The sequence below is a fragment of the Callospermophilus lateralis genome, chromosome 10 (assembly GCF_048772815.1).
Source record: "Callospermophilus lateralis isolate mCalLat2 chromosome 10, mCalLat2.hap1, whole genome shotgun sequence".
Taxonomy (NCBI): domain Eukaryota; kingdom Metazoa; phylum Chordata; class Mammalia; order Rodentia; family Sciuridae; genus Callospermophilus; species Callospermophilus lateralis.
Window position 1 is genome coordinate 53410373 of NC_135314.1, and position 24641 is coordinate 53435013.

At 34.0% G+C, this 24641-nt stretch overlaps 1 protein-coding gene across 5 annotated transcripts in view; it reads left to right on the forward strand.

The window, feature by feature from the left end:
- Positions 1 to 24641, forward strand: part of Lmln (leishmanolysin like peptidase) — a 70203-nt gene that overhangs the window by 41505 nt on the left and 4057 nt on the right. For all 5 annotated transcript variants that reach the window (XR_013092475.1, XR_013092476.1, XR_013092477.1 and 2 more), the window contains exons 13-16: positions 8689 to 8821; positions 10645 to 10804; positions 13907 to 14037; positions 20459 to 20669. Coding sequence is in view for 2 of the 5 variants with exons in the window: in XM_076868016.2 (XP_076724131.1) it covers positions 8689 to 8821; positions 10645 to 10804; positions 13907 to 14037; positions 20459 to 20669 (635 nt within the window). In the remaining 3 variants the exon portion in view is untranslated. The remainder of the gene's footprint in view (positions 1 to 8688; positions 8822 to 10644; positions 10805 to 13906; positions 14038 to 20458; positions 20670 to 24641) is intronic.

Below are 24641 nucleotides of genomic sequence, written 5' to 3' on the forward strand. Positions count from 1 at the left end.
TGCGTGAGGTACTGGGTTCAATTCTCAGCACCATATAAAAATAAAATAAAGATATTGTGTCTACCTAAAACTAAAAAATAAATATTTAAAAAAAAAAAATCAGGCTGGGGCGATAGCTCAGTCATTGGTAGAGCACTTGCCTAGCATATACAAGACTCTAGATTCCATTCCCATCATTGCAGGAAAGAAAAAAATACTTTTGAAAGAGGGTTTTTCATCTGGATACATATCATAATCACATCAAGATTTTTAAAGTTACAAAGTATCCAAGTTTGGGATAGATATACACAACACACACAGACACACATACTTAAAGAGTACATAGGATCTCTATGTTTTTTACAACAATGATCTCAAAATTAAAAATTAAATATATATAAATTTAAGCAAATATAAAAATTACATGTATTCTTCATCCATTTTTTCTAATCCTGCAAAATTATTGTAAAATATCACAACTAGGATATTGACATTGGTATAGATTCAGAATATTTCTATAATAAGGATGCCTCATATTGCCATTTCCCTCCTAACTTCATAACTCCTAGAAACCACTACCTATTCTTCATTTCTATAATTTTGTCATTTCAAAAATGTTATATTAGAATGTTATATTAGAATGTTGTATAAATTTTTAAATGTGATAAGTACTATGTGCAAACTTTTGGCATTCTCTAGAGATTGATCCAGGTTGTTTTGTATATGTCAATAGTTTGATATTTTTATTGCTGAGTGATACTCCACATTATGGCTCTTCCACAATTTGTTTAAACACTCACATTTTGAAGGACATCTGGGTTGTTTCCAGTTTGAGGCTATTATGAATAAAGTCACATTTGTATACAGGTTTTCTTATGAACACAAATCTTTATTTCTTCAAAAAAATGCCTAGGGAGTGGGGATGTAGCTCAGTGGTAAAGCACTTGCCTAGCATGCATGAGGCCCTAAGTTCAATCCCCAGCACTGCAAAAAAATAAAATTAAATTAATAAAAATAAATGCCTAGGATTACAATTGCTGGTCCATATGGTGGTTGTAGGTTTACTTTTTCCAAGAAACTATCAAACTCTTTTCCAAAATTGCTATATCATTTTACATTTCTGCCAGCAAAATATAAGATATAGTTTTTCTACATCTTTGTCACCATTTGGTGTTGTCACTGTTTTTTATTTTAATTATTCTCATAGGAACATAATGATATTTTACAGTGATTTTAATTTGTATTTTTCTAATGGCTAATGATGTTGAACATCTTTTCATGTGCTTATTTTCTCTCTGTATATCTTCTTTAGTGAATTGTCTTTTTATTCTTAAGCCAGTTCTCCAATTGGATTTTTTTTTACTGTTAAGTTTTGAGAATTCTTTGTATAATCTAGATGCTAGTGTTTGTCATATATGTGGTTTGCAAATATTTTATTTTTTTAATTTTTTTTTTAATTTTTTTAATAGTTGTAGATAGACACAATACCTTTCATTTTATTTATTTATCTTTTTATGTGGTGCTGAGGATCAAACCCAGAGCTTCACATGTGCTAGGCAAGCACTCTACCAGTGAGCCATAACCTCAGCCCTCTTTCTCCTAGTCTATAGCTTGCCTTTTTATTCTCTTGATAGGGATTTTTAAAAAAATTTATTTATTAGTTCAAATCAGTTATATGTGGCAGTAGAAAACTCTTCGATTCATTGTACACAAATGGAGCAGAATTTTTCACTGGTTGTTCATGAAGTGGGGTCACACCATTCATGCAATTATACATGTACCTAGGGTAATGATGTCTATCCTGTCATTTCTGAGAGTTTTTAGTCATGAATGGATGATGACTTTTTTCATAGTGCTTTTTCTGCTTTAGTTGATATAATTGTGCTTTTGTTGTGATTGTTTTTAGCCTATTAATATGGTGGATTACATTGATTGATTTTTTTTAAATATTAAACTTATATCCCTGGAATAAACCCATTTTGATCATAGTATATAATGATTTCTATATCATTTAATTCTATGTGCCAGTATTTTGTTATGGATTTTTATGTCTGTCTTCATAAAGAATGTTGACTCAAAGTTTTCTCAGGTTTTTACCAGTTATTTCTTTTTCAACTAATATATATGGCCCTCAGAACAATTGTAATATGTCAGTTATGTTTTATATTATTCAGCAATATGTAAATCAATGGATGTGCAACTGATGTGATTCTGCAATCTGTATACGGGGTAAAAATGGGAGTTCATATCCCATTTGAATCAAAGTGTGAAATATGATATATCAAGAACTATGTAATGTTTTGAACAACCAACAATAAAAATTAATTAAAAAAAATAAAATAAAACTGATATAATAGGAAAAAAAGTTTTATATTATTCAAAGATGATGTGTATCATTAAATAAGCAAATTTTGGATTATTTTTTTGTCACACTTAAATATTGGCTTGATTTTAAAGTATAATTTACATAATACTATGCAGAAATAAATCCTACTATAGAATGAGGTATTTATTTATTCCATTCTTTATTTTCATTTTGTTAAAAGTGTTTTTAAGTTTCTCTTGAGATTTCTTCTTTAACCTACTTGTTATTTAGAAGTCATTTGTCTATAATCTCCAAGTACTAGGGGATTTTCAAGCTATCTTTATCTAGTTTCCAGTTTAATTCCATTATCCTCTGAAAAGAAAAGACATTGTATGATTTCTTTGAAATTTTGTTGATTTATATTTTGTTGTCCAGAATGTGCTCTGGTAGTGGTTAATGTTCTGTGTAATCTTGTTAAGAATATGTAATCTGCTGTTGTTGGATGAAATAGTATGTATATTTCAGTTACATCCAGTTAATCAGTGATGCTGTTAAGGTCAACTGCATCCTGATTTTCTGTTCTCTGAATCTATTTCTGATAGAAAGGTATTGAAGTCTCCAGCTATAATAGTGGGTTCATCTGTATCATCTTGAAGGTCTTTCAGGTTTTGCCTCATATATTTTGTTTTGTTAGGTACATACACATTTGTGATTTTTATGTTTTCTTGGAGTAGTGACCCTTTTATCATCTTGTAATGCCTTTCTTAATCCTTGATAATTTCCCTTACTCTGAAAAGTAATTTTTTTTTTTTTTTTTTGTACAGTCTTTGCCTCATTTTTGTTTCAGGGTAATACTAACTTCATAAAATGTAGTGTTCCCTTCTCTTCTATTTTCTGAAAGAGATTATTTAAAATTAGTGTTAATTCTTCTTTAAATGCTCGGTAAACTTCTCCAGTGAAACTATCTGAACCTGGGGATTTCTCTTTGGGGAGTTTTAAAATTGTGAATTAGTATAAATTAAACTTTTTCACAACTGTTTCACATTGAATGAACTATAGCAATTTGTGTTTTTTGAGTTGATCTGTTTTGTCTAAGTCATCAAATTTATGTGTGTAGAGTTGTTTGTAATATTCTGCTATTTGTCTATAAGGGCTGTGGTGATATACTATTTCAAACCTAATATTGGTAATTTTCCTCTCTCTGTTTCTTTGTAGAGATTTCTCAATTTTATTGATCTTTAGAAACCAGCCTTTTGTTTCATTGATATCTTCTATTCTTCTGTTTTCATATTCGTGGATTTCTATAGTTTGTTATATATTTCCTTCTGCTTGTTTTTTGTTTTTGTTTGGTAGTGCTGGGGGTTGAACCCAGGGCCTTGTTCATGCTGGGCAAGTGCTCTACACTGAGCTGCATTGGTTTTTCCTTAGACTCTTGAGATTTGATTATTAATTAGAGACATTTCCTAATGTATGTATTTAGTGCTATAAATTTCCCTCCCAGCAATTCTTTAGCTTTGTGCCAGGAAATTTCAGTATGTTTTACTTTTATTTTCATTCAGTTCAATGTATTTTTTAAAAATTTCCTTTGAAACGTCCTCATTGACGTTTAGATTTTAAGTGTTTGAAAATTTTCTTGTTATTCTTTTGTTGTTGAATTCCAGTTTTTGATCCCATTATAGTTAAAGGATATACTCCATATGATTTAAGTTCTTTTATATTTGTTAAGATTTGTTTTATAGCCCAAGATAAGGTTTCTGTTGGTATATGTTCCGTGAACACTTGGAAAAAGAAATGTATATTCTGCTGTTGTGGGTAGAGTATTGTATAAATGTTGTATATCATGTCCTGTTAGTTAATACCATTTTGTTTGTTTTTTGGTACCAGGGATTGAACCTAGGGGTACTTAACCACTGAGCCACATTCCCATCCCTTTTTATTTTTTATTTTGAGACAGGGTCTCACTAAGGTGCTGAGAGCCTCACTAAATTACTGAAGCTGGCTTTGAACTTGCAATCCTCCTGCCTCAGCATCCCAAGCTGCTGGGATTACAAGTGTGTGCCACCACACCAATAGTTGATGGTGTTATTAAGTTCTATGCCCTTACTGATTTTCTGCTACTTATTCTAGCAATCATTGAAAGATCTCAGCACTGTTTCAGTCTTTAAATCTGAAAAGATCTTGTGCCTTCTCTCTACCTTTCAGAGTCTTCTTGCATCTGTTTTCTAATATCCAGGATTTTTAATTGTACTTGGAAGAAGGGAAAACATATTTATTCCATTTTCCAGGAAGTAGAAATGGGACTCAACATTTTATATTTATATTTTTAAAAAATTCCCCTAGTGGGGCTGGGGATGTGGCTCAAGCGGTAGCGTGCTCGCCTGGCATGTGTGCGGCCCGGGTTCAATCCTCAGCACCACATACAAACAAAGATGTTGTGTCCGCCGATAACTAAAAAATAAATATTAAAAAAAAAAATTCCCCTTTAGGCACCATTACTTTAGAACTATAACAATTATCATGACTTATTCAATTTATTTGGCATTTTATGATTTATAGAACTTTCAAATAGAATATAATCTCATTATTTCTGAAAGAAACACTGCAAAATAAGAACAATTGTCTGCATTTTACTGCTAAAATAAAAAGGTCAAGACAAGTGGCTTGTCCATAATCATATATCAGATAAGACACAGAGCTGGGACTTATAACTTTTCACTTCAAGAGCTTGGCCTTGCCCATTAAGTCTCAAGTATTTTTTGTGTCATAAGGAATCATTGTCATATTTTCTTACCTGGGTTCAGTCACAGAGCAGTTTTATTCAGTGGTCTGATGTCTGAATTATAACACTAATGTGAAAAGAGCTGCTAATAATCACTAGCAGGAATCACCTGCCAACCACTTTGGGGCCAGCTAGTTAACTCCAGCACGACAATTTGATCTGCCAATATAGTGATTCCCAGATTTCAATGAACATTAAAATAATCATCTAGAGAGCTTTAAGAAAATCTCAATACCCACCCCCCAAAAAAGAAAAGAAAAGAAATGGTTGGAAACATTAAATCTGTCTGAACAAAGATTAAAACAAAAAAATCTCAATATCCCAGTTGCATTCCACAGTAATTAAATCAGAATGTTTGTGGTGATAACCCGGCATTGGTGTTTTTTGTTTTGTTTTTTGTTTTAAGAGAACCTCAGATGATTTCGGTATGCATCAAAAATTGGAAACCAGTTTATCATGTATTAAAGGAAGTATGTAGCTGGTGGCACACACCTATAATCCCAGCTATTTGGGAGGCTGAGGCAGGAGGAATTCAAGTTCGAGACTAGCCTGTGCAACTTAGTGAGACCCTGTCTCAAAATAATTTTTTTTTTTTTTAAAGGAGGTATGTGGCTAACACTGCAGCTGCAAGAGTTTAGAGAGACTTTTTCCTTCCTGTTAACAACTACAACTCTTTTTTTTTTAATTTTTTAAATTTTTTATTTTTAGGTGCACACATCTTTATCTTATTTTTATGTGGTGCTGAGGATCGAACCCAGTGCCTCACACGTGCCAGGCGAGCGTGCCACCACTTGAGCCACATCCCAAGCCCCAACAACTACAACTCTTAATTGTGCCCCTTTGAGTCTCACTTATAGGATCACCTAAGACCAAAAATAGAATAGTTCCTCTTCCCCTTTCTTAAAAACGGTTGCTTTTACCGATGTGATTCTGCAATTTGTATTTGGGGTAAAAATGGGAGTTCATAACCCACTTGAGTCAAATGTATGAAAGATGATATGTCATGAGCTTTGTAATGTTTTGAACAACCAATAATAAAAAAAAAAGGTTGCTTTCACAATTTCTGTGAGTTCACAGCATTCTCTCCTATTCTGTGAATCATAAGTGATTAGCAGTTTTCTTGGTAAGACTAGATAGTAAATATTTTAGGCATTGATTATTATTAGAGTCTTTTCTTTCTTTTTTGGAGCGGGGAGGGGAGCATAGTGGACATTGAACTAAGAGGCATTCGACCACTAAGACACATCCCCAGCCCTATTTTATATTTTATTTAGAGACAGGGTCTCACTGAGTTGCTTAGCGCCTCGCTGTTGCTGAGGCTGGCTTTGAACTCGGCCTCCCTAGCTGCTGGGATTACAGGCGTGCACTACCACACCTGGTTTGTTGAAGTCTTTATACAACTATTCAACTCTACTTTTGTACATCAAAAGACAAAATAAATGTGTATGGTCATGTTCTAATAACACCTTATCTTACAAAAACAGGTTGTGTGCTAGAAGTATAACTCGAGAGTAGAGCTCTTGCCTAGTATGCATAAAACCCTGGTTTGATCCCCAGCACCACACACACAAAAAAAGCAGGTTGTGGGTATGATCCAAGAGTTGAGTTTATGGACCCTGCCATAAGCATTTCAGATATTTCACTTGTGGATAATTGAAATCTAGAATTATTTACCATCTTCTGGCACCACAGGCCCAGTCTCACTATGTCCCTGAGTTATCTTAGAGGTTCTAGAGTGACCCTTCTTGAGCACAGGGTCTGGTGCATAACTTCTGGGCTTCATTATCTATGACTCTTCGCCTACATTGTTGGGAAACCAGTGTTAGAAGAGATCCACTGAGGATGGGCAAAACCACATTCATCTGAATCCCTGAATCTGTGCACACTCAAAATTCTTCCTTTTTATTTTTTGGTGCTAGAGATGAAACCGAGGACCTTACCCATGCTGGGCAAGTACTCTCCCAGTGAGCTACATCTCAGCCCTATTCTTCTGATCTGAAGCAACTGGTCTGATAAATACCCAACTCCTGTGTCCAGCTTATTTGCCATTAGTAATGACTATAAAGCTATACACTCCAGTATGGTACCATTTAGCCATGGATGGCTACTGAAATTTATATTTAAATTATTATAGTTAAATAAAATTTAAAATTGAATTATTCAGTTGACTAATCACATTGTAAATAGTTGATAGCCATATGTGATTGGTGGCTCCTGTATTAGGCAGTGCAAATGTATAGCATTTCCACGTTTGCAGGCTCTTCTACCAGACACTGTTGCTCTGCATTTTGTTTAGTCATAAGTCTTGAAGAGCTCTAACTTTGGAACTTAAAATTACTAATTTTTAACCTATTTATTCCTTTAACCAAGACTGATATTTCTATTAAAGTAAAAAGGTAATATTTTGTTTTAAAGGAAGTGAGATTCATGGTATCAAGAAAGTGACTAAGAACTACTGGTCATATACATTGGAAACTTTATTATGGGATATTATAAAATTGCTTCATAAAATGGTGGGGACAGTGGAAATTCCATTTATTGAGTAACTTGTATGTGTTAGGCACTAAGTGCTTTGTAGTTGAAGTTCAGAAAAGTTAAATACTAAGTAAGTGGCTGGCCCTGGTATTTGAATCCAAACCTTTTTGATGACTTAAGACCTTTGCTTTCCTAGTATACTGTACTGCTTCAAGTTTACCAAAGACAATGGTAGGTATTTTACCTATTTTATCTCAGGAAGCTATAATTCCCTAAAGATGTTATGTTAATTTTTGTTTGCTTGTATGTTTTGCAATGCTGGGTATAGAACTCAGAGGTTATGCTGACTTAAATGAGAAAAGTACCAATCTTCCTTCAAATAAGAAATCTGGCTTAGCTTTTTTTTTCCTTAGGAGACATGTGGGAGAATAAAAATACCAGTGATCCTAGTATAATTCTGTGGTGTGTGTGTGTGTGTGTGTGTGTGTGTGTGTATAAAGAGAGAGAGAGAGAGAGAGAGAGAATATAACGTCTTACCAGAATTTCTTTGGAATACTGAGATCTCATTTATATAATTTTGTATTATAAATTGCCAATTTGATGACTGATCAGATTACAGGTTTGTTTGAAGGTTAGTTTTACAAGACAATGCTACAGATTCTGATATCATTTGAGAATTTATAAGACTACTTTTATCAAATTGTCCTTCCAGGAATCAGTTTAACAGGGATTAGGACAAATTGGTAAAATTTAGGAATATTCTCACAATCTTCATTTTGCACAAGAATATAAAATTGTCTTTTGAATATTTTCAGTTTAACAATTTGTCAAAATTCTTTAAACTAGATTTTGACATAGGAAAAGATTGCACTCTTTGTAGCTGCAGAGCAGAGGGGATATGACTACCATTTCTTTCTGAGACTCCATTTGTTAATTATGATGATTTGATTTTTAGACCAGCATCTAGAATTTCATGTATTGGCATTAAAAACACAAAGCTGATATGCAGAAAACAGGAAAAAAGATAAATAGGATTTCATTTAGTATCAGTACAACAATGTTAGAATTTATCTAGCATGGACAAGCTCTATAATAGACTTCTAATTATTATTTTTTTATTTGATGATATGGTGCTTATTTTTGTGTGCAGAAGGCAGGTGCTGAGCCCGTACTGTGACACGCTCAGAAGTAATCCATTGCAATTAACTTGCAGACAGGACCAGAGAGCAGTTGCAGTGTGTAATTTGCAGAAGTTTCCTAAACCTTTGCCACCAGAATATCAGGTAACACATGTTTTCAGCACAATTTTAGGAATCATATTTTTAAGAAGTCATCTCCATTTTGACTTCAGAGAGTAAATTCCCTAAAGCCAAGTACTATGGCACACACCTATAATCCCAGGGACTCTGGAGGTAGCTTCAGCAATTTTGTGAGATCCTCAACAATTTATCAAGACCCTATCTCAAAATAAAAAGGGCTGGGGATGTAGCTCAGTGGTAAAGCACCCCTGGGTTAAATCCACAGTACCAAAAAATTTAAAAATAAAATAAAATTTCCTAAATTTTTTTGATGTGTAAGGCCTCTGTGCTTTCCATGTTAGGGAAAAAAAAAAAACTGAAGAATTCCTCCATTTCATTAGTGTACTCATCAGTAGCAATTATTTAATATCTGGCAGTGCCTTATAATAATAGTAGAATGTATTGTTTTGATCTGTTTCTAAACTGTTTTCTTTCTAATTACTTCCAAAATCTTCCTCATTAAAATTCCTCCGAAAGTCACTGAGGTGTCTGACATAATAGCTCCCACCTGTAATACCAGCTACGTGGGAAGCTAAGGCAGGAGGATCAGAAGTTTAAGGCCATTCTGGATAACACGGCAAGATCCTGTCACACAATAAAATTTAAAAAGGGCTGTGGCTGTAAATCAGTGGTAGAGCATTTGCCTAGCATGTGCAAGGCCCCGGTTTCAATCACCAGTAGCATTTATAAAAAGGTAACATAGGTCTGAATCTCTGAACGCTTTTAGGTTTCTTGTTGCCATGGCTCTCTCTAAACTTCTTTGCTCTACCTGCCATTTTCAGAGTAATCTTAAGTCAGAAATGATGTCTCAGAAGCTAATTTAAAATGATAGCTGCTAATTTTGAGCTTCCTACATATATTTATGACCACACTGAGTGCTTCAGACACCATAAGATGGCAACTGCATTTTTTTTTTTTTTTTGGTACCAGGATGTGAACTCAGGGACACTCAACCACTCACTGAGTGCCACCCCAACATCCACATCCCCAGCCCTATTTGTATTTTATGTAGAGACAGGGTCTCACTGAGTTGCTTAGCACCTCACCTTTGCTGAGGCTGGCTTTGCACTTGGGATCCTGCTGCCTCACCCTCCGAAGCCACTGGGATTACAGGTGTGTGCTACTGCACCTGGCATGGTAACTGTACTCCTAAGCATAGCTTTATAACTCATAAGTTGTTGTAAAATGTAGAATGTGAAATATTTAGGCTTATCTGATACCTTGATCTTTGGTATTCAGAGTTTTTTTATATATTTAATTTATTTTCTCAATTTTTATTTTTTCAAAACAGCACATCAATTAAGCCTCCTAAAAACACCTGTACATTTTATTTGTTTGTCTTTGCAACAGGGTCACACTATGTTGCCCAGGTTAGTCTTGAACTCTTGGGCTCAAGCAATCCTCCTGATTCAGCCTCCCCAATAGATAGGACTATAGGTGTGTACATCACCTGACACTTTATATTTAAAGTCTCTTAATTCAATGCATTTGTTTTATGTTTTGTCTTAAAGCTCTTCCTTTTGCTGTTAAATTCTCTTTTTTAAAACATTAATCAAGTTTGTCCTCCTAAGAGATGTTGAATTAATTTATTTATCTTGCTTATTTTTAAACAATAGCAACTTCAAAATACCCTTCCTATGGCATATTATATATTTTTTGTGTTATGCAGTTTATGAAGAAAACTACACTAATATCTTGTGTTATACAGCATTAGAGAGTTGTTATAAGTAGCCTATGAACTTTATTTTGATTATGTAGAATGACTCTTAATCTCTTGTCTTTCTGATAATATTTTTTAATTTTTGCAGTACTTTGATGAACTCAGTGGAATACCTACAGAAGATTTGCCTTATTATGGTGGGTCAGTAGAAATTGCTGACTATTGCCCTTTCAGTCAGGAATTCAGTTGGCATTTAAGTGGTGAATATCAACGCAGCTCAGATTGTAGAATATTAGAAAATCAACCAGGTTAGTAGTCTAGTTAAATCAAGTATTAAATACACAATAAGGTCATGTATCAGCAATATAAAATAGTGGTGAAGGGCACAATCCTGGAACCAGCCTGAGTTTGTGTTTTAGTTTCACTACTATTCATCAGTGAGAAGTCATTTAACTTTCCTGTGCCTGTTTCTTCATCTGTATAATGGGAATAATAATACCTGTCTCATAGAATTGTTTTGAGAATTATATAAATAAAATAATAATTGCATAGAACTATGCTGGCTCATAAAGAGGATTGTTATCTGTTAGATACATGAATTCATGTGCACACAATGCATTTTAGCAATACCTTACATCTGCGTGGCAATTTTCACTTGTAAAGCACTTTTCATTTTGTGTCATTTCCTTTTATTTTTCTAAAAACCTAATGAGAGACATAAGAGAGATATTATTGTATTTCATTGGTGAATGAACAGACATCAAGTAATACAGTTAATTGATATCAGTGTAAGACCCTCTGGTATTGGGTTGGTTCCCCCGCCCCCCATTTTGTTTTTGTATCAGGTTGTTTTTATTAAAATGCCTTAGGTAACCTATTTTTTTTTCTTTCATAGGAAGTGTGCATTTTATGTAGTTTAGAAGTAACACGACATGTCATTCTGTAGATCTCAAAATAATACTGTTGCCCCATGGCCTGTAAGATATATTACTAAAGTCATGCCAGTAATCCCAGTAACTTGGGAGGCTGAAAAGACATCAAAGGAATAAACTATATGGTGATTTAGTATTTTTTAATACCTTTATTTTATTTATTTTAATATGGTGCTGAGGATTGAACCCAGGGCCTCGAATGTGCTAGGCGAGCACTCTACTGCTGATCCACAACCCCAGCTCCTAGTATTTTGAAATAATAGTTATAGCTCATGCAATATTCTCACATCTGATAAGTTAATAAAAAGCAATAGTTTTTCTCTCTGTTTTTAAAGATTTTAATATTGTCTTCCCCTATTCCCATCACTATTCACTCCTTTATTATAGATTTAGTCATTTAAACTTCAAATTTCTATGATGTTTTTACAAATTATTCTGAAACCTGACAGATTTAACTATATTTCTACAGTCTTGTTTTCCCATCACTCATCTATTTAATTCATGTCCTGAAGACTTAATATAACTACTCAGAAGTCCCATGTTAAAGCAAAAGAAATACACAGATCTGTCAATTTTGGGTTTTCCAGAGATAACCATTTTATTGTTTTAGAGCTGGGGTTGGCAAACTTTTCTTTGTGAAGGGCAAAATATAAATATTTCAGGCTTTGCCATTCATCTGGTCTCTGTAGCAGGTGCTGTGCTTCTACAGTGTAAAATTAATATGTAAACAACATTATATGTAAGCAATATTATACATAATATAAACATATATTTTATAAACAGTATTAAGTGTGTGAGGGTTTCAGGATTTGGGCTGAGAGTTATGGTTTGCTTAACCCTGTTTTGCTTACTGATCACAAGCTTTTTTGTTTGTTTTTTTCAATGGTACTGGTAATTCCAGGGGTGTTCTACTACTAAGCTACACCACCAACCCTTTTGATTTATTTATATATTTTAGCGTTATTTTTGGTTTTTATAAAAGGTCTCTCCAGGGGCCAGGTTGTGGCCCAGTGGTAGAGTGCTTACCTAGCATGTGTGAGACACTGGGTTCTAGCCTCAGCACCACATAAAAATTAATAAATAAAATAAAGATATTGTGTTCACCTATAACTAAAAAGATTTTTTTTAAAAAAAGGTCTCTCCAAGTTGCCAAGTCTGGCCTCAAACTTGCAATCCTCCCACCTCAGTCTCCTGAGTATATGGGATTAGGGACATGGAACACCACTATGCTTTTTGAAGACTTTGAAACTCATAAATAAAAGAAATATAGAGTTCTGTTTTGTATTTTGTTTCTTAGCTCATAATTAATATTTTTTAAAAACTGACATAAAAAACTTATTTCAAAATGGACTAGTTGAACTCTCTATTTTAAAAAAATGAAGCTTGTATAAAGAGAGTACACTATTACTAGGGTTTGCCCATTAGGTTCATTCGGTACTGTACCTCTGCAGGTGTATGTTTAGAATGAGACTAGATAGATCAGCATGTTATTTATGACTTTACAGAGGTGGCACAAATTGAAGTTTTTTTAAAAAAAGCTGCAAAACCCAAAAAACCCTTCATTATATAAATCATTTGGCCTCATCCTGTCATGAGTCACTTGGATATAACTCCTTACTTAGGCCAGTGATTCTTGTTTTTTGTTTTGTTTTGTTTTATTGGCACACATTAATTATACAGAATGATGGGTTTTGTTTGTGGCATATTTGTACATGCATACAATATACTTTGATAATTTTCAATCCCCCATTATACCCTTTGCCTGTCTCCTTCTTTTTATATGTATGTATATATATTTTTATACACACACACACACACACACACACACGTATGTATGTGTATATTTTGTTGTAGATGGACACGATGCTTTTATTTTATTTATTTATTTTTATGTGGTAACCCAGTGCCTCACACATCATAGGCAAGTGCTCTACCACTGAGCCACAACCCCATCCCACTTATTTTTCTCTAATAGTCTCCCATTTACATTCTGTAGTTCTTATTTTGGTTATCTAGTCATTTAATGATTCTTAGTGTCAAGTCCTTAGTATATTTAACCTAGTCTTACTTTCAGCCTACTTTTAGTCTCTTATTTCTGATATATAGTAATTCTACCATGCTAGTTCCTTTATGACAATTCATTTTGAATTTAAAATCCTGTTTATTTTAAATTTTTATTTAAAATGTCCATTTAAAAAGTTTGATTTGGGGCTGGGGTTGTGGCAGCGGTAGAGCGCTCGCCTCGCACGTGCGAGATCCTGGGTTTGATCCTTAGCACCCCATAAAAAATAAATAAATAAGTGAAATAAAGGTGTTGTATCCAACTACAATTAAAAAATAAATATTAAAAAAAATAAAATAAATTTAAAAATAAAAAGTTTGATTTTCTTAAAGCAGCTTTTAATTATAAAATAGAATGCTTCAATTTCTTATTCTTTGTATTAAAAAATCTAATTTGAGACTCCTGGTTTGCTTCAGAAATTTTTAAAAACTATGGTGCCGAAAAGTATGGACCCCATTCAGTTTGTCTAATCCAGAAGTCGGCATTTGTCATGGAAAAGTGTGAGAGGAAGCTGAGTTACCCAGACTGGGGAAGTGGATGTTATCAGGTAAAGTACATGTTTTTAATAATTATGCTAAATATTATATAATTTTATCTTGCGGTCTTTTATATTTGAAATTATATTTTATGCATTTTTAGATACATAATTTACTGATGGATAATTTAGCTTATTTTGATTATTTATGTAATTATTAGTTTGGTGCTTGTATTTTGTGAAAATATTTTTATTTCTTTGAGGAAAAATTTGCCTTTCTACATTTGTTTAACAGTAGATATAATTGCAGCCAGATGCAATGGTTCATGCCTGTAATCCCAAAGATTGAGGAGACTGGGGCAGGAGGATCACAAGTTCAAGGCCAGCCTTGACAACTTAGCAAGACCCTGTCTCAAAATAAAAAATTGAAAGGGGATGTGGCTTAGTGCAGAGTGCCCCCTGGGTTCAATCCCTACTACAACCCCCTATCAAAAAAAAAAAAAATACATATGTATATCTATATATTATTAAGTTTCATAATATTTTTACTTCTGAACATAATGAGGAAGTAATGATAAAGATTAAATTTTGTTCTTGAACAAATATTTTATATTGGAAGAAATGTAAAATTTTATTTCAAGAGGTCTGAGGAAAGCATGAGTTATAAGAATTAAAAAACTAATTGTTGATTAATAATAGTTTTTTATATAGTTCATGCTTTTTATATAGCTCAGTGGTGGAGCACTTACCTAATATGAGATAGGCTTTGAGTTTAATCCTCAGCCTTCCAAAGGAAAAAAAAAACTGAGATTAGAAAGCCAAATGGCAGTACATTCTACTGTCATGTACAACTAATGAATAAAAAAATAAATAAAAATTTTAAAAAAGAAAAAAAAATTTTAAGTAATCTAAATGGCCAAACTACTACTTTCCCAATTATTTATATATCTGATATTGATTGACTGTCACCTTTTTAAGAACTGATCAAGATACAGGAATTCTGTAACTTAGGGGTATCCAACTTAATTTTCCATATCGGGAAGTATAATGTGATCCTGAGAACTGAAGAATAAGCATTGTGCCATTTCCACTACAAGAGTTAGATGGTCCTTTGGAAAACAGTTTGGAGAGTCCTCAAAAAAAAAAAAAAAAAAAAAAAAACAGGGATGGAATCACCATGTGACTCAGCTATCCCATTCCTGGGTATTTTCCCGAAAGATCTAAAGTTGGCATAATACAGCAACAAAGCCACATCAATGTTTACAGCAGCACAATTCAAAATAGCTAAATTGTGGAATCAACCCAATCAATAGATGAATGGATTAAGACAATGTGGTACATATAAATATAACGGAGTTCTTCTTAGTCATTTAAAAGAATGAAATTATGGCATTTGCAAGTATATGGATGGATATGGAGAATATCATGTGAAATGAGTCAAACTCAGAAACTCCATATGTAGAAGCTAGAGTGAAATGAAGGAAAGGGGGAGGGAAGGATAAGATTATGTAAAGAACCAATCAAATACAATTTAATAGAGAGCTAAATAAAGTCTATTAGAATAGAAGGATAAGTGGGGGAAGATGGGAGGGAAAAGAGGGAACCATGAACTGAAGTAGATTTTCATGCATGTATGAGTTTATTGAGAATGAACCCAACAACTGTGTATAACTATAAAGCTCTAGTTAAAAAAAAAAAATAGTATGTAGTTCTGACCTAGTTAAAATCATGGTATGTAATTTTGTCTTACTGGCTTCACTTAATACTGTAGGGGGCCCAGTGAATACTAGGATTGAACCCAGGGCCTCATGCATGCTAAACAAGTGCTCTAGTACTTTTAATAGGGGATACCTCTTCCAAGTTTTTCCATTAATAATGTTTGTTGTTGTTTATGGCTACAGAACACGACATCATTTTAAAGTATTATAATTAGGAAAGTTACTCTCTTACATATTGAATTTATTTCCATTTTCACCATATAAAATGCTTTTATAAATATATTTACATTTTTAAAATAAATTCTCGTAAGTGAGAATATTGAAGGAGACAAAGCAAGAACAGTGACAAGTATAATAGGAAGGTGACCTTTTTAAGCTCTTTTAATGTTTTATAAATCTCAACCACTATGAAGGGATTATATAGACTTACCATGCCATCTGCAAAGATTGGCTCTACTTTCACTGTACCCAAATATTGTCAGTTATTTTTTCTAATTTAATACTAGCACTATTTATGTGGAAAATGTGTTTGATTTCTTAATGATTAACAGTTTGATTAGCTCTTTTGTGTTGGGGGGCTTTGGGGCATTTTTTGTTTATTGGTTTCATGATTGTTGTTTTTATTTATTTTGATTGAAAAACTCTCAGAATGGCTCAAAAAATTTTTTTCTGAGTCATTTCATGCAAATTGCAGGCATGCTATCTGCTAAATACTTTCACTCCTAAATACTTTAATTCATATTTCTTATAAACAAGGACCGCCTTCTACATAACAATAATACAGCTTATTTCTTTTCCTCACTCTGCCCATTTGGTAGTATTTAGCTCTTTCACCTTTTCTTCATATTATATTCGCTTCCTAGTTCTCCATCTTCTCTGTAGTAAGTTTGGATAGGTATATTTTCATTATGTTTACCTTAAGATGACTATGTAAATGTGAAACAATGTGTTTTACAATGATTACTTCTCTAATTCTCCCCCCAAAATTTTCCCTCTGGATTTAATAACTAATATCTTGTTTTCTCATTCAGTTTTTCTTTATTTAACATTAATTTAATTCCAAACTTTTTTCCTTGGACTCATCTAGTTTCATATAATCAGATGCTTTAGATATTCTATCAGTTTAATCTTAAGAAAATCACCTCTGGAAATTTCTAATCTACACTAATCTGGATAAAGATAACCTTTAAATTTATAACATAACTGTCCCTTTCCTTCTCCAGTCATGATCATCCTGGAGATGCCTCTGTCCCTTTCTTATATTGGTTCCCTTACTTCTAGGTTTTTTTTTTTTCCCCTTCATTTTAATGGATCATATCCCCTGGTGGATTTTTGAGGAGTATCTGGAAGAGGAGAATTTTGAGACCTCTAGCGTATGAAAGTATCACTATCCTGCCCTTATACCTGATGATAGTGTAGGGAAGGCAAGACTCGAGCTGGGCCTGAGGATTAAGTTGGCAAAAGGTACATTTCCAGGAGTAAAGCATATGTGTTTATTTAATAAAAGTTTTATATGAAAGAAGTGGTAAAATCTAGATGCTTTTTTACTAGGTTAAACAAAGGGAAGCAATTATGGAAAAATAAGTAAAAGATATGGGGAGGCTAAAGGAAGATGAGAATTATTTTAACAGCATCTGTTTGTACTAAAATTTGCTCAACTTTGACTCCCTGTCTCCAGTGATGTTTCTTTTATCCTGGAATAAGGAAGACATCTTTTTTAAAAAATATTTTTTAGTTGTTGATGGACCTTTATTCGAACCCAGTGCCTCACACATGCTAGGCAAGCACACTACACCTGAGCCACAACCCCAGCCCCAGGGAGGACATCTTTGATGTGGGATTTTTATCTCCTACTTTCAAGAAGAGAGGGAGAGTCAGAACACTTTCCTTGTTCTGCTGTTTTTCAAGTGCCTTTAGCTCTAAATAATTGTTATGCCAAAACGGCATATTTGGGGGTGGCATATTCTACTATTCTTCAGTAGTTTGGGTATAGTTTTCTTTTTGAAAATCATTGTCCATCATAATTCTGAAGGAATTTTTCCTTTGCATTTTGGCTCTCAAGATCACTGTGATTTTTTTTTTTTAATGTATATAATCTTTTTTTCTTTCCCCTCTGGAAGCTGGTAAATTCTTTTTTTAACTCTTTATTTTTTTAAAGAGTTAAAATTGTATGAAGGTAGTGGTTAACAGGCCTTATGTACATACTCAGAGTTTCCAAATTGCTTTTCAGTTGTTCTGCAATATATAAAGGCTGTTTAAGAACACCAGAAATAGACCTAACTCTTAATAAAATAAACTTTAATCTCTCTAACTGTAGCCTATACTTCTTGATTTCTGGTGCCAGCAATTCCAGGCCTTCCTATATTCTTCAAATTCCATCATGTTGCTTCTTGGGTTTCCTTGCTGCTGGATTTTGATTCAGCTTGCTTGAGTCTATTAAGTCTTCTACTTCTTGTACATCTACTTTGTCTGCCAACACTTAATTCCCAGAATTAGCTTTTCAAGGGAGTTTTCCCATCAACACTCACCTAATTCTCATCTTCTTCCCAAACTGTAACATTTATATGTACCTTACTCTGCTCCAAATCCTTGCTGGGTGTAGTGGTACACACTTGTGATCCCAGTGACTATGGAGGTTGAGACAGGAGTACCTCAAGTTCAAGGCCAGCCTCCGAAACTTAGCAAGACCCTGTCTCAAGTTTTTTAAATAAATAAATTTAAAAAAAGGACTGGGGATGTAGCTCAGTGGTAAAGCACCCCGGGTTCAATTCCCAGTACCAAAACAAACAAACAAATGAATCCCATGTCCATCTTAGGGTATAAATGCTTTTTTAACATGAAAATTTCTAATATTTGTTGCTTTTGTTTTTACTGTTTTCAATTCTTAATCATGGTCTTTTTTAAAAAATATTTTTATGTACTTTTTTTTTTTTTTAATGTGGTGCTGAGGATCGAACCCAGCACCTTGCACGTGCCAGGCGAGCACTCTACAACTGAGCCACAACCACAGCCCCTCATAGTCTTTTTTCAAGGAAAAAGTTATATGTTATGTCTTTTATCTCAGTTCAAGAAGGCTGACACTGTATCATGGACTTCTTTGGTATTCTTTTTAGCACCAAGCATAATGCTCAGTCAATTCTTGCTTAAAATAATGATTACTTTGCACTATTGAGTGACAGACTTAGGGAAAAGGTCACTTTGTAGTTTGTTTTTTGTACTTATTGTAACAAATTTCCAAATTAGTCTTATGTTCAACTTCACTAATGATAGTTATTTTTTAAATAACTCATTGTTCAAATGTACTTTTGTAATTCTTCTTTTGAAATTGCCATTTGAAGTAGTTTAATAACTAAGAAAATAAACTTTAATGTTTTCTATTACCCCTATGTTAAATCTTATGTTAACTAGTTTAGACAGCTACATTTATCAGACTTGGTTCTGGGCAGCTTTGGGCTATTTCCATAAATTGCATCTACTTTGGCAAATAAAAATTTGTTGCCCTCAGACACATTCAGAAGCATTCACTGACATTGAAGGTAGTTCCAAGAAAGAAGTTCCAGAAATATTCAGTGTGAAGTAGCATATTTGAAATTAACATGAAGTCTTTGTAGGAAATGACTTTGAAGAAGACACAGTGATTTTTTAATGTTTTGAAAGTTGTCTTTAATGTGTTTGTTTTTTAACATTAGTTACCCCTGCAATTGAGATTTGAATCTTGCCTTTCAAGATGTTACTAGTCTAGCTAGATACAGTGGCACATACCTATAATCCCAGCTACTCATGAGGCTGAGGCAGGAGGGTCCCAAATTCAAAGCCAGCATCAGCAACTCAGCAAGACCCTGTCTCAAAATAAAAACTTAAAAAGGGCTGGGGAGTAGCTCAGTGGTAAAGCTCCCTGGGAATCAATCCCTAGTACCTTAAAAAAAAAAAAAAGATGTTACCAATCTGGATAAAATCACCATGACTTTGTATCTCTGAGCAGAAGATCTGGGGTAGGAAGAAAGAATGAAGAACTTTCCCTATGTACATTTCTATATTGTATGCTTTTTTTCTTTACAGTGAATATATATTATTTTAATGATTTAGATAACTAATAAAATTTGACTTACAAAATCTCCTGACTTATGGAGAGAGGTGAAATGGTTGATGGCTATTTCACAGAGATTTAGGCTGAAGGATACTGAAAAATATAGAAATATTATTCTTTATAAGTTGGCTTCAGGGTCTGTGAATTCCAGTTGCTGAACTGAGTGTTTAAGAAATACTACCACAGGGGCTGGGGTTGTGGCTCAGGGGTAGAGCGTTTGCCTTATGCTTGTGAGGCATTGGGTTCAATTCCCAGCACCACAAATAAATAAGCAAATAAAATAAAGATCTATTAACAACTAAATATATATATATTTACATACACACACACACTACTATAGTGAAAATCTTTTAGAAACTATGAGTTAAAAGTATGCTGGGGGGGTGCTGGGGTTGTGGCTCAGCGGTAGAACGCTCATCTAGCATGGGCGAGGCCCTAGGTTCAATCCTCAGCACCACATAAAAATAAATAAATAAAGGTATTGTGTTCAACTACAGTTAAATATATATATATATATATATATATATATATATATATATATATACACACACATACGCTCAATGCCAAATTGTGCTTCATAGCCAATATTTCTAGTGAATTTTAGTATATTTTCTGCAATTGAAGGAAAAATCTCATATCCTAGAATCTTACTGATCTGATTTTTTTTTTTTTTCCTCCCTATTGGAAGATTTCTTGTTCTCTTCAAGGTCTAACGGTTTGGGTCCAAGATACTTCATATTTATGCAGCCGGGCTGGACAGGTCCTCCCTGTCAGTATTCAGATGAATGGTTGGATTCATGAGGGAAACCTGCTCTGTCCATCATGCTGGGATTTCTGTGAGCAGTGTCCTCCAGAGACAGATCCCCCAGTGGCTAACCTGACCCGAGCTCTTCCACTGGGTGAGTACTCTTTGTGGTTGGAACTAAGAAGGAAAGTAATGAGGGGACTTTTCCTCCACAGTGTTGAAATTACCTTTATAAGAGCCTGGAGCAAGTTGAGTTGCTTCTCTCCTGGTTGCAGCTTGTAGCAAAATCCTTCTTCCTGCCATTGTAGAACTCTGAAGTAGTAAGGAGACAGTTCTTTAGAGCTAGAAGGAGGATGGAAAAATCTGACTTGAGAAGAATGCCTTCCTCATTATCAATTGTTCACACTGAGGCTCACAACCCATCACTAAGATTGTAAGAACAGAATTCATGAATTCTCAATTAAAATTGTGGCTTAAATGAACTATGAGTAAATCTATAGCAGCACAGCATTTTAGAATATGAACAACAAAAATCTCATGCAGTGTTTTATTTTCTTAACTACAGTTATTTTTAAAAATGAAACTGCACTCACAACCCTTTGTCTCTTCTGTGCTCTGGTTGAAAATACAGGACTACAGTCAGTTTACACGTGAAAGTTTTTCCACCTCTAGGATTAACTTCCTTTCTTTTCCAAATCCTAGGGGCTGTAGCAGAGGGTGAGTTTGGGGAGATTAGTACTTATGTTGAGGGTCTTCAAGACCACCTCTAGTTCTGTTGGCTCAATAGAAGGACTCACAGGACTTGTCATACTTAAGGCTTAGCCTTGTTAAAGCAAAAGGATGCAAAACCAAATTAGCAAAGGGAAAATGTGCATAGGATAAAGTCCAGAAGACAGCAGTTCCAAGACAGTAGCTAAGGACTGTCTTTGCAAACAGAATTTCTAAGCCTGCCAGGTTCAACTCTTTTTTCCCCACAGTATTTTAGTTAGCTGAATTTTCTGCAGTTCTAATAGTAATCACACAATTAATTATTTGAAATTCTATAAAGCCTTATACCTTTTGATATAATATACAGTAAATAGAGTGATAAATCTGTTAACTTTTGATGTGGAGATGATTGGAAGACTTAGTTTTCTTACAGTTGTTATTAAATTACTTTGGCTAAAATCCATAAATAGATAGTTCTGATGAGTTCTCATTCTCAGACCTAATCCCAGATTTAATTGTAAGAAAGTATTACCATCTCATTGTCAAAGAGACAAGCAGGGATTCAGACCACTAGCCTTTGAGTTGAAATAAAGGGAGCATTAACTCCAGCTGGCTAGGGGTAGAATTCTTTGGAATCCAGGAGAAGAATGTGTAGGAATGAGGAGAAAGCCAGACCCAGTCAAGGGCCTTTGAAAAGTTCCCACCTAGGAGCATGACAAAGACTAGGGAGTCTGTTGAAAAGAGGTGGGCAGCACTTGATAATGGCACTTTACACTCTACTCCAACCAGCTGGCACTTTACACTCTACTTTTTATCCTGCTTCCTTCTTTATCAGTCGTTTTTCTGAGGCCTTTGTGCTGTGGTCTTATTTCTTTTCATGTTTACTTGCCAGTTCAATAGGAGGCAGGCTCAAAAACATTGTAAACTTCAAATTACTAACACTGATATGCAAAAATATTATAAGAATGGATAATTTCAAGCATTACTTTTATAGTTTGTAAGCATCACTGTTGAAATTCTAGAATAACACATCCTCCCATATTTGCTAATATGTGTGAATAGAGCACACACAGAGCTTTAACTGAACATGGTAAACTATGAACTAAGGACCTGGATAGACTTTACATATGCTATTTCTTTTGGGTAGATTGTTTCTCTTTAATACAGTTTTTGTTGACCAACAAATTGTAAAAATGTTGACACTTGAAATGTACTTGTATGAATAATATTAATAATTATTAAACAATCATCCCTAATCTGTCTTCTGAATTAAAGTATTTTTTAAGTGTGACTTTAAAACATTAAAACTGCTGATATTCTGGAGGAAGTGTAATGATATTTCTCTCCCCAAATTCTTCTGATTTTTGTCAGTGTTGTTGTTGTTTTTCTCAAATGATTTGTTCACATAGCTTCCTTACAGTTGCAGTGTCTTTTAAGAATGTTAAACTTGGGGTTGTGGCTCAGTCGTAGAGCACTTGCCTAGCATGTGTAAGGCACTGGGTTCAATTCTTAGCACCACATATAAGAAATTAATGAAATAAAGGTCCATCAACAACTTAAAAAAAAAAGAATGTTAAACTTATCTTCTTTTCTCCTTCCTTTTCCATACTCATTACTTCTAAATGCTTGAAGCAATTAAATAATTGTTCTGTATTGCTCAAGACAGTTTCCATTATTGATTACGAAATCAGGAGATAAAGACCTGTGTTATAAGTAACTCCAGCCAACTCCACACTACCTGATGCAGTAGGCCAGAAATTTTTCTAACAGAACATTTGTGTTAACGGAAATATTCTGTAATTCACATTGTCCAATTCAATAATATAATAGTCATTGGCCAAAAGTGACTATTGAACATGTGCAATGTGGATACTATGACCAGAACTAAATGTTTATTTATTTGTTTGTTTGTTTATTGTTCAGTGCTGGGGATTGAACCCAAAGCCTCATGCATGCTAGGCAAGTCCTCTACCATTGAACTGTACAAGCAAGCTATAAGATTTTAATTTAACTTTAATAGCACATATAACTCCTGGCTACTACTACAGTGGACATTTACAGCTCTAGGTCAGAGGTTCTCAAACTTTAGCATTCATCAGAACCATGTTAAAACACGAAGAATTTGCATTTTTAATAAGGTCCTAGGTGATGCTGATATTGGTCTAGGGACCATACTTTGAGAAGCACTATTTTCTATTAAGTGGACGTCTCATAGGATTTGTATACAATTACATGTGTAACAATTACATGGTGATTCCATTGGGAAAGAATGGAAATTTCCCATAGGTTGCCTATGTAACATGCCATGAGACAATTTTTTAAATGACACTCAACACTAAAATAGATGCTCAAAGAGTGGTCTCATGCCTTGATAATTATCATTCTGCTCATGAAGATCACTCTGCTCTGAAGATCAACTCTATTTTTGTTACCTTTAAGCAATTTAGACTTGAACCTTAGTGGTTCTTTAAAGACCCATCTTTTAATGTTCAGAATATTTTCAAAATCAGTAAGTATTTATTTAAGTAATTTCACATTGTGATTTTTTCCACTGCCCATCTCTTGACTTGAGTCAAGATTTACCTACAAGAGAACTTTTTAAAAAAACTGATGCTTGACTCACAGTTATCCTATCAGCCCACAATTCTTCAAGTTCTACAGTTCACACTGCTTTTATCTCTACTTGAATTGTGGACATTCTGATGACAACTTCAAAATTCCCATATAAGATCTTTATTGTTCAAAATATAAAAATAAAAACTCATCATAAATTAAGGTTAGGTTGGCCTTGTCTCAACTGCAATAAAAATATTTTCATTTTGAGAATTATTTAAGGAAACATTTTAGCCTTGAGAACAGCTCATGAATAATTTAAAATATATTCCTAGTGCCCAAAGCCCATCATCTGCTTTTTCCAAATCAAACCTTGCGTGATATGGATGAATGGGTAGATTTCTAGAATTGGGGACCATCTGTCTTAATTTGACTGGATAGCCCTCATGTCTCCCCACCTGGTATAATTATTAACAGTGCTGTCTTCTATTCTTGAACTGTACTGGTTTGGAATAATAAATTATATGGTCACCCTACTTATAAGGGACAAGTAAGGATAAAAGAAAAGAATTCTTTCTCAGCACAGCGACATATCTCTGTAATCCTAACAACTCAGAAGGCTAAGGCAAGAGGATTACAAGTTCAAGGTCAGCCTTGGCAACTTGAGAACTGTCTTAAAAATAAAAAGTGTTGAGGGGGTAGCTCAGTGATAGAGCACTCCTGGATTCAATCCCCAGTACTAAAAAAAAAAAGGAGAGAAAGTTCTTCATCCATCACAGAATAACCAAGTTCACGTACCATCTTTACCTTTGCTGGTTACCACCCTAAGACACTTCTTTCTTTTCATGGGTGCCATTTTATTATT